General features: G+C 40.6%; 1 protein-coding gene; it reads right to left on the bottom strand.

Annotated features, from left to right (window-relative positions):
- Positions 1-565: 565 nt before the first annotated feature.
- GSTUM_00010039001 (uncharacterized protein) lies at positions 566-1,833 on the bottom strand (the record flags this gene model as incomplete). XM_002841029.2 has 4 exons in its annotated part: positions 566-1,327; positions 1,404-1,431; positions 1,597-1,612; positions 1,759-1,833. The coding sequence occupies 4 exons, from the start codon at positions 1,831-1,833 to the stop codon at positions 808-810; spliced, it is 639 nt and encodes a 212-aa protein (XP_002841075.1). The 3' UTR covers positions 566-807.
- Positions 1,834-11,414: the final 9,581 nt, after the last annotated feature.

Genomic DNA, 11,414 nt, shown 5'->3' on the forward strand with positions numbered 1-11,414 from the left:
AGTTATCATAATTATCATACTCGTACCCAATTCCATGTTTCTGCCCGCGCTAGCTGAACCCCCCTTGCTAGTAAAATATACAATATTTAGGGGCTATACCTCGGTGGTACTCTAGTATAAGTATCGTAGGCAGCTGTATGTACTCGTGCTCGTGGGTATGTATGTGTGCTGTTCGGGAATGTTCTTTTGATGAATGGGATCCGGGGATGGAGGGAGGGGGGGATGTATGATATGGGATCTTGGATGAGAAGTGTCTGGATTGGCTGAGTGGGCATGTCATTGCTAGAAAGAGAAGGTGACGGTTTATCGATAACTATGATACAGTATAAACTCGAGTTATCCATTATCCCGGCCAGACCTCTACGCGGGTAGTCTCCGTCAATCCTGGCATCGGCCCACGATGGGTCTAGTTTGACGGGTTAGTAGAATTGCGGATACCAGTTAATGAGATCCAATACGGTCAGCAAACTCAGGCTTTACTGTGTGAGGAAAACACTAATCCTCCTTGAGGGTTCTTGTTTTAGAACACTGAGATCAGGGGGGCTGGTGGAGATAGTGGATAGCTCGGGTTTATATGGTATTTGAAGACTTTGAGGTGTTCTATGGATTGCTGGAATGTAACTTAGGTCTTCCGTTTGATCGGAGAAAAGAAAAAAAAATGGAGAAAATCGACAGACGCATCAAAGACATGAATGTAGGCCACCGGAAGAAAAGGACATGAAAGAAAGGCATTAAGAGTCTTTTTTTTTTTTAGAAAAAAAAAAAGGAAAAGGAAAAGGAAAAGAAATAGGAAAAGGGGAAAGAGTTTCATCCCAGGGGCTTGGCCTTCTTCTTCTTCTTCTTCTCTTCTCCCTTCTTAAAATCCCTCCAGCTATTAATTCTTTGATCCCTAGTCTCCTCCCAGGCAATCTCATTCTCCCGCTTCCTCTTCCGCGCTTCAACCTCCTCATCCGCCTTCCTCTTCTCCCTCCCTTCCTCGGCCATCTGCGCCTTGACCTGCTTCCTCCTCCTCAACTCGCTCTCGATCAGGACAAACTTGGTCTTCTCCCGCCACTCCACGGCGAATTCCTCGCCGGTGAGTTCTGGATTATCCACGGTCCACTTCTTCTCGCGGATGAGTAGCATGCGCGCGTCGGCGATCGCTTCATCCAGACGGGTGCGCGCCTTCTCGTCCATGAGCACGCCCTGTGCTTTTTTGAGACGGTCGAAGGCATCGGGGGCTTGCGGGTTCTTAGTCTTGTCCGGGTGGATAAGGAGGGATTTGCGGCGGAATTGGAGCTTGATGTCGGATTCTGGGACGCCGGGTTTTAGGTCTAGGATTGCGTAGCTGTTTATTTTTTCCCCAGCTTGTTTCAGAATTTAGGCATGACTCTAGTGGAGAAGAGAAGAGGGGGGGTTCTTACGCATCTAATTTGAAAGCATTTAAGATTCCTGTTGTAAGCCGTTAGCCATCTCTCTTTTTATTTCCTCCACTTGCGCACTCTCTTGAACCGAGTGCAGCAAGGAGGAGGAGGTGCAAAGTCATGCCTTGCGCCCCCCCCCCCTCCTACGGCGCGGGAGTAATATAGGAGGGTACGGTAGGAGGGTAGATAATACGAGATATTTCGGCATCCTGATAACGGGTGAGTGCATTAGTTGGTGGCCTTTGATTATCATTATCGTTATCCTTATTTTAAACCTTTTCCTTTTTCCCGCCTTGTCCGAGGCAGGGGGGCAAAAGCAGAAAAGGGGGAATAGAGGGGAGGGGGAAAGCCTTACCTTGAGGTAATCAGATGCTTCCCTATCTAGCTCCGCTAGGATGTCCTTATCGACCGCTGTGTCCTCTTCTGACATGTTGTTGCTGGCGATAAAAGCTGAGGTTGTGATGGCGGGAAAGTCGGGTGAGCAAGGGGAAGGTTGACGGTTGTGTCAGCAGCTTTTAACCCTAACCCTCCGAAATAGCCTCAAGGTTTTGCTGGGTGGCATGTGCAACAGGGGCTTTTACCACAATTTAGCATACTACGGTGTGATACCGTACCGGTATGGTAGCAAAACCTCACAGATCTTCCAATATAAGAGAGCAGTTTTCAATTTGATGTGGCGGGCGGCCGAAAATCCAATTGCACTATCGAGCAGTGGAGTGTTGGGGGGGAAACTGGAGTAAGATTTAAACGATTATCGGAGATGCTGAGGTTCAAATATCAATGCTCGGACCAGAACCCACCGTACTCGAGTATGATACGGTATTGCACTGAATGTTCAAATTTAACCCGTCTACGGGGGGAGGTCAAACGTACATGTAAGGCAGTTGGGGCTTTTCACCACGCAACAATGAGCTATTATACATCCCATGAAAAAGGCTCACTTAGAGAAATAACCAATAATGAATAAATAAGTTAATCAATAGAGATAAATAAAAGTAAAATAATAAAAAAGGAGTAATTGTTTACAGTAATCAGCAGGATGCCTACAAGGAATGCTGTTAATAGTAATTTTATGAGATTCACTCATGGTCCAGTGGTTAAAGGTATAGTGCAAATGAGGTCAAACCGGGACCTCAAAATAGGCCAAATACGATCTGGGACTAGTCCACCAAAACATGGAATTTTGATAAAAAAAAACCACTACAATGATGGCACTTCCAATGAGAACAGGGTAGCGGTTTTTCTTTCTTAATTAAGTATTCATAGCAAGAGGAGTCTCAAAATAAAAAGTGAAAAATTTGGTGAGAGTGAAACAGGGGACCAAATATACCTAGTAGCATGCTGAAATATACTGTGAGGTATTGATGAGTGAGAATTGATGAGTATGGGTAAAGGGGGCATTAGAGACCAGCCATGTAAGATAACAATAGTAACCACAACAGTACTCTATACTCAGAGCCACATCACAATTCAGATGCCCCCACCAAACAAGAAATGAAAGCATATGCAAAGGATTGCCCCTCAAGGAGGACGACCAAAAAAGGCTTGCAATATTCCGCATTTAGGCATCAAGCCTACTAGTACATGTGAGACTCCGGCTGAGGAGTCTCCTATTGAAAATTCGGAGGCTGAAGAGAGCCGGTTGAGTCTTGATAATGAAGAGGAAGAGGTAGCTACATCAGGTACATGCAATTCGCATGGGACCAAGAGGCTCTTGAGAAGTACTTTGTGGTGTAGAGTATATAAAGAGAAAGAGCAAAAGAGACAGAGGGAGATGGGGAGAGAAAATATTGAGGATAGTTGGGAGGATATTGAACGGCAGGTGGAGGAGAAATGGCCAAGAGTCAGTAAGGATATACGAGTAACTGTGCTCAAAAAGGGTATGATTTTGGCTATTAAGAGTGGTAATTAATACTAAAATAAAAATGGAAAATTAGGAGTGGTAGATATCCACGCAGTACTGAGACGTAAAAAGAAAATTGCATACTCATTGCAAGACCTGGAACGATACTTCCAAGTTCTCCAATTTATGAACTGGCAGCTCAAGTATCCTGATCTGCTAAGGAAGAAAGCAGCAGTTAATACTGCAGTTGGTTGGGGGTGGGGAAAGCATACAGCAGAGAATATTATTCACTGGAAAAAGAGCTGGATAAGGACCAGAACAATTACAATGAGTCAAAGAGGAAAGCATGCAAAGTCACAAAGCATGTTGAATGATGAAGGAACACTCATTGCGGTACGAGAGTACTTGGACAGTGCTGATGAAGGTACTTCTCTGCAAACCTTCTTTATTTGTCCCTTATATCTTATAACTAATTGAATAATAAATTACTTAATAGCAATATCTGTCCAAGGACTTGTGAAGGCAGTTACCAACTATTGGGCTCAGCGGACAAGCCAACATGATGCAGAGATACAAGTAGCCTGTGTCTACCAGACACTCATTGAGAAGCATACTTGGGGTAAAATGAGTATCACAGCTTCAACTGCAATTAAATGGTTGAAGAAACTAGGGTTTGAGTGGAAGGAAGTCAGGAAGGGGGTGTATATTGATGGCCATGAAAAGCCAGAGGTAGTTTTCTACGGACAGCATCACTTTCTTCTCCAATGGAAGAAATTGGAAAAATGAATGCCAAAATGGTTGCCTTCAGGAGAGCTTGACAATACCTCTTTACCTGCCAATGAGCAACTATGAATTCCTTGTGCACATGATAAATGCACATTTCATTCAAATGATGGTGTACATCATCGTTGGATATATAAAGACAAGCATCTTATTCGGAAAAAATCACGTGGCCAAGGCCTCATAGTATCCAATTTCATTCTCCCCTGCAATCGGCTTGAAATACCTCCAACTATTTCACTCCCACCAGCATTAAAAGAAAGGGAGATGGAACCAATTCTAGAACTAAAAATCAATCCTCGACAGGCAACTGAATGCATCAAGGTTGGGAAAGGATCCTGGTAGAATGGTGAAAATCTAGTCAACCATGTATTGAATGTTGCTATTCCCATTTTTGAAGCAACATTTCCTAATATCCAAACATTATTCCTCTTTGATCATGCAACCTCACATACAGCAGATGCATCTGATGCTCTTTGAGTAGCCAATATCAATATGGATCCTGGTGGTAAACAACCACAACTTCGAGATGATTGGTTCTATCAACCAAATGGAGCAACTCTATATGTTCAGAAAATGGGCTTTGCTTTGGATGATTTGACAGTACCAGAGAGGTGGCGTGGAATGCCTAAAGAATGTAAGAGGATTTTGCAGGAGCATGGCCTCTGGCCAGAAGGAGGATTGAGGCTTGACTGTAAAAGCAAGAAAGATAAAAAGGATAGAAACCATCAGAGTAACTCTTGCTGTGCCAGACAGCTGCTCTCAGTACAGCCAGATTTCATGGAACAAAAGTCACGCCTTCAGGAAGAAATTGAAAAAAAGGGCCATTTATGTTTGTTCTTTCCAAAGTTCCATTGTGAACTAAATTGGATTGAATACAGGTGGGGGAGGACGAAATGGTTTACAAGAAAGAATTGTCAATACAATTGGCCTTCACTAATTAAGACAGTTCCAAAAGCCTTACAGGAAGTACCACCCCTTTTGCTTCTTAAATACTGGTGGAAAAGTAATTGTATACTTGATGCCTACTATACTGGCTTGCATTATGGTACAGATCAATTTACAAAAACTGTATATAAGAGTCATTGTTGGGTTCCCTTTACACAGGATCCTTCTTGAGTAGACTTATTTTTTCCTTTCAACCTATTTCATTATTCTCATATAACAAAAAATCTCTTAATTATATTATATTCCTGCTCTAATGACTGTTCTGTGTTATACATTGCTGGGAGGTAAATTGCATTTCACTTTGCTCTTAGAGTCTTGGCAATTCTCGGCTCAATTACGGTCGGTTGCAACGAAATTGCTGTTTTACCAGAGGACTCACCTTTAGGCGCTTTCCACCGTACACATCCCAGGCATATTGAACCCGAATACAGGGGTGGAAAACGGGGGGGTGAGCAGGGGCCTGACAGGGGTTTGGCACACAGTCTAACATTGTGCATTTGGGTAAAGGGCTGAAGTTGAAGTAATGGAAAGTGTGTATCGTATTTAATAGAAGTCGCTTGCAGATATACAGATTGAAAGAAAACCATGATAGTTAAAAATTAAAAATTAGAAATTAATATTAAAATTAAGAATTAAGAATTAAGAATTAAAAAAATTCACTACTGTGTATGACCTCTACCAGCTGCTATAACAGCTTCGATCCTTTCAGGCATAGAATTAACAAATGACAAAAGATCAACTTCAGAGATCTTCTGCCATTCCTCCTGAATGGCCTCCCACAGACCCCGTAGAGTAGTAGGCAGGGGTGACCTCTTATTTAGCATATTCTTAAGCATATTCCAAACATTCTCAATCGGATTGAGGTCAGGCGAGCAGGGAGGCCACTGGAATTTAGGAATTCTATAGTCTGCCTGAACACGCCAGGTATTGCGTGCCCGATGGGCAGCAGCCCCATCCTCTATCAGCCATAAGTGCTGTCCTGCTGCCATGCTCTCCTGATACTAGAAGGGTATAAGAACTGAGACAAAAACATTCTGAATATAACTCTCAGAAGTTATATTCCCCCAGTTCTCCTTGTCCTACAATACAAGAGGTATTTTCTTGCCTCATAAGATCCCCCTCCAAATCATCACAGAATTTTTTTTTATGAACTTAGGGACCAAGCAGTTGTCTTGGTACTCCTCTCCGGAGTACCAGATGACTCAGGTACAGCTTTGAGTGCCAGTCAGCCAGGCATAGCACTCGTCTGTCCAGATTACCCTTGCGCCAATCCTCCTGCCTCCATTCCCAGTAGGTGAGAGCAAAATTGAGTCATTGTTAGTGCTGGCAGGCATTGAGAAATGGCTTTTTAAGAGCGATTCGCCGGGAGTAACCCCCCATCTTGAAGGCCTTTCGGAGTGTCTTTTCACATGCGTATACATCGCAGGCAGTGGCAACCTCATGAAGAGGCATCCTGTAATGTGCAGCACTGCTTGTCGCTGTGGTGACAAGCCAGCATCGGGTAGGGGTATCAATTGAGAAATGCCAATGTCCCCACTTCTTTGGTATTGCAAGGGCATTGTATATCTCATATGCGGTACTTGGTGATAGGCTTTGGTCCTCCGCAATTCTTCAATAGGTCCAGCCTGCTGAAAAGTGCAGTACATGGATATAGTATCTTTTTTTATAAGATGCATGTTTGTATGTATTGGCTGGCATTTTAAACTATAGACTAGGTGAGTGACTCTCCTTGATTGCTATTGATTTACTTACCGCTTGATAAAAAAGGGTTATATTCGGGTTTTATTACAATAATTCAAAAAAAAAAGTTCACAATACCAGTAGGTTGGGTCGGTTGGAGTGAACAGGAGTTTTGTGGACTATTCTTACTCCTTTTTCTCCTTGTTTTTTTCTTTTTTCTACTAATTTTGCTAATTCACTTAGCCCTCATTCTTACCCCCCTGTGTTCGGGTTCAATATACCTGGGACGTGTAGGTTGGCTCCTTATTTTTGATTACAAGGTCATGAGTTCAAATCCTGCTATTTCTGGCATACTAGAAAGTAGGACTATTTGGAGTATTGGGCAGCTAGGCTGCTTCAACCATCCCTATAACAAAAAAATAACATATTTAGGCCTTGTTTGGCACGCAGTTATAAAAAAAAATGACATTTTTCAGAAAAAATAGTGTTTGGTAATAGTTTCTCCTTTGTTTTCTGGCTGATATATGTAAGCAAAATACATGCTAAATAATGGGTATAAATTATTTAAACCTAAAGCCTAGCACTCCATGTTGTCAAAATGACTGCTTTTATAAATGTCTCCACTTTACATACACTTATGGCTTGGCATAATTCTCTTACACCTGGACTAATAAATCTCCATCAAGTTTGAAATGCAGAGATTTGTTGCAGTCAGATTGTATCGAATTATTAGTAGAATTCATCATGTATGAGTGTCAATATTCATTTGTAAATTGCTCTTCAATTAATCAGAATATTTTGAGAAACATTATTGAGACATTAACTTGAATTATTATCACTCTCATAAAAATTGTATTAGTTATTTTATTAATTTTATTTTCATATTTCTATTATACCCTAATCCCCTACTTATTTTACAAAAACAAGCTATAAAACAAAAAGCCACTGCATTAAAAAAAATGCCATTTTTATAGGTATGCTGAACAGTCCTCAATTTATTTTAAAACAAAGAGCGGAAAAATGGCATAAAAGTGAGAAAAATGCCATTTTTCTTACGTGCCGAAAAAAAACATTGTCTTAATTTTCTATACATATTTCATCCTACAATTGTCTACTATAGGAGTTCATAATCAGGGTTTCCATGCTTTTTCAATGCTCCTTGAGTGAACTATTTTTGCTAAAAAAAAATCAATATACTTAGGCCCTGTTCGGCATGCCAAAAATCCCATGGTATTTCTATTTTTATAGAGATTTTTGCATAGTTTATTTAAAATGAATTGGCAGCCTGTCCGGCATGCCACAAATACCATGGTTTTTTTATAATGTGATATTTTGTGATATGCAAGCAGGGTATAGGGTAAAATAAAACAAAATGAAGAATATATTATAAAAGTTATAAAATATAATAGAATGAATAACAATATAGAGGGTAGATAGTTAAAATAGTAGATATTGGTAATAATACATTTGTATTAAACGATTTCATATCAGTTATTATCTTTACTTACTTCTGACAAGTCATATATTTCCTCTTTTAATAACAACAGATTTATTTTTATCTATCAATCCTGAGTAGAGATTCCAACCAGCAAAATATTTATGATCTTTTCAAAGTTCCTCATCCGTTGAGAGCTTCAGGGTAGATAAATACCTGTACTGGAAAAGGGAAAAAGTGGAAAAGGAGATAAGTTGTGAAGTCATTTATTGGCTGAATAGATGTAAAGTTAAGGTTGTCTAACTATAGCTTGACTTGGTAAGAAATTTTATTCTCCTCTCTTAAAACCAATCGTAATATCTGATTACCATACAAGAATCTGATAAAGTTATTCGAAAAGAAAAAAAATCCTCTAATAAAAATACAGGGACTGCCGAACGCATTTATTTTCATAAATACCATGGTATTTTCAAAATAATTTACTTAAGTCTAGCCTGCTAGGTAGACATCTAAAGTATAGGTTCAGTAACTTAGGAAATATTATTTGTCACCTAACGACCTCTGTAGCATATTTTATGCAGGAAAAACAGAAATTTTGAGATTTTCACTTTTTGCCATGTAAAATAAGTTTTGCTCTCTGGGATTCTTGTGGTCAAAAAATTATTATTAAAAGTTTATTTATTGCTGTACTATTTCAGTTTCAAGTTAGTTGCATTTATTTTCAATAATTATATTTCTTAAAGTTAATTTAGCTTCTGTAGATATGATAATTCATGTCAAATTACCATAATACTACTTGCTTTCCATAACAGAATTACCTGAGTGAATAATCCTTGGTGATAGAGATCAGCTCTTATGCTCCAGAGCATATCCAATCTACATGGCTATATACCAAGCACTCACAGGATACTATTCAACAAGCTCAGTTGGACAAAGTTGAAAGAATTAAGCAATCAGGTAATGTAACTACATACTATCCAGGACTAACTACTAGAATCATAGAAGACATAGGAGATAAATACAATAATGAAGCAGCTATTTCAAGTATAGTGTCATGAACGTGGCTTGGCATAAAAGAGGTTTTCACATGACACATGGTTATGAGTTACAGGTATGTTATTGTTTCACACATATGACTCATTCGGGTCATATGATTTGTTATATGTGGGATTTGTGATGCTTTCGCACATGGCTCAAATATGAGTTATGGGATGTACGCCTGGCGAGTATGCCTTATGAGGGTGCCTTGCGGGTAAGCCTTGCGCATATGATTTATGTTTTGTACATGACCTCATTATGAGGTCATAGGTTTCACGCATATGACTTAGTTGAGTCATATGACTTGTTTATTACGTTATGATTGGTTTATGAGTTTTTGTACATGACCTCGGTAGGAGGTTATGAGTTTTGAGCATGTGATCATTTTGGTCACATGACTAGTTTGTTAGGATTTGGTTTCACACATGTGACCACTTTAGGTTACATGACTACAGGCGAGAAGAATACTATATAAGGAGGCCGATGTGGCCGAGGAAGATAGGTTCTTCACGCTTTGATCTAAGTACTTTTCCTACTTATAACTTTAATGAATATAAAATACCTTTACAATCTTTATCTTTATTGCAACGTTATTGTTACACTGAGGAGGACTCTTCATGAAGAAGAATTAGAGAAAGCTTACGATTGGCATTTCTGATAGAAGACAAAGGCCTTGTACTATCGTAATGTAGGCAGAGGCCTAGTGTTATCGTAAGATGAAGGAAGAAGAAGTAAGAGAAGAGAAGTATCGTTCCCCGTTGCCAAGAACTAACTATCTGAGGAGGGATTGTTACATTACAAAGTGTCACCTAGTGCGACGCCAAACGATACAAGACAACATCCTTTAATCCAGACAGGGAAGGAGATATTAACATCGACGATCAAAACCTTAACCTAGGAGGATTCATTGACATCCTAGATCACTTCTCAGCAGAACCCCCGAGAGCAGCAAGCCCAGTAATCCCAGAGAAAGGATCACCAGTCGATAGCTCTCCTGCAGGAACCCCATGACCTGAGAGAATGTCGGGATCAGCAGTACCTAGGCCACCGGCCCCAGCCACTCTGGCACCAGGAACTAGCATACTTGGAATAACTGAAAATCAGTTTCAGGCATTTCTCGCAGCAACACGAAACACAGGACAAGGAAACGTCTAACGACCGAAAGCAAAGGAGCCTGACATATATGAAGGAGCTGAAGACAAGCTACGAATATTCTTAGCGCAATGTGAAGGATATTTTACCGTTAAGTGATATGGAGATCACCATGACGAGATCAAGATTCCATACGTGGAATCTCTACTCAGAGGACTCATGGGACAATGGATCATGCCGTTCTAAGAGGGAATGAAGCAGAGAGAATGGGTCACATACGAAGAGTTCAAGGCGACACTCTTCGAATAATTCGAAGATCCCAACGCCAAAGAAACAGCACGATGAAAGCTGGAAAAACTCCAACAAGGAAAACAAATTTTCTCAGCATACTGGAATGAATGCCGACTGTTGGAATATGAGGCCGAGTTTGATGATGCTACTCTCTATATCATCCTCCTGAGAAACTGCAACGAGAGACTCCGAGAGGCATGGGGAATCTCCGACCTGCGCTATAAAACAGCGGAACAATTTGCAAGATGGGTGATCGATGAGGAAAGCAAACTAAACATGGTTCGAAGCAACTTGGATAACACTATAGCATACAGGATAGTCCAATCATCCAGGAATATGGATGGAACCTTCAAACCGCAAGCAGCTCGAGGAAAAAGTTGAGTATTACTACCAAGCGAACCAATGAAGTTAGACAAATCAAGAGCAGGACCTGCTCCAAACCTGTTTAAGGAAGAATACGCCAAAAGAATGAACGGAAAACTCGGCCTAAGGTACAGAAAAGCAGGACATCTGATACCAGAATGCAGAAGCCGACCCGACAGCAGATACCAAGAGACCAGAGCTGCTGGAAATAATTATTTCCAAAATCAAAAAAGAAGCAAAATTTGCGAAATAATCGCAGAAGATTCACCAGCGGAAAACGATGAGGGTCCCCAGTAAAAGGTGGTCTGGGAGACCCAAGATGTGGACCTGGAAAATCCATCAAGTTAGCGAACTACTACATGGCACTACACATGCAAAGAGGAGAAGAAGACGGAGATTATGTGATGATCAAAATGAAGATATACAATGAAGAAAACGAAGAAACAACAATATATGCAATGCTCGACTCTGGGGCTACCGAAGACTTCATCAATAAAGAAATCTGCGACAAATACGGCCTCCACACCAAACAAGCAAAGAA

Source organism: Tuber melanosporum (genome assembly GCF_000151645.1).
Source record: "Tuber melanosporum whole genome shotgun sequence assembly, scaffold_65, strain Mel28".
In the NCBI taxonomy this organism is placed as follows: Eukaryota; Fungi; Ascomycota; class Pezizomycetes; order Pezizales; family Tuberaceae; genus Tuber; species Tuber melanosporum.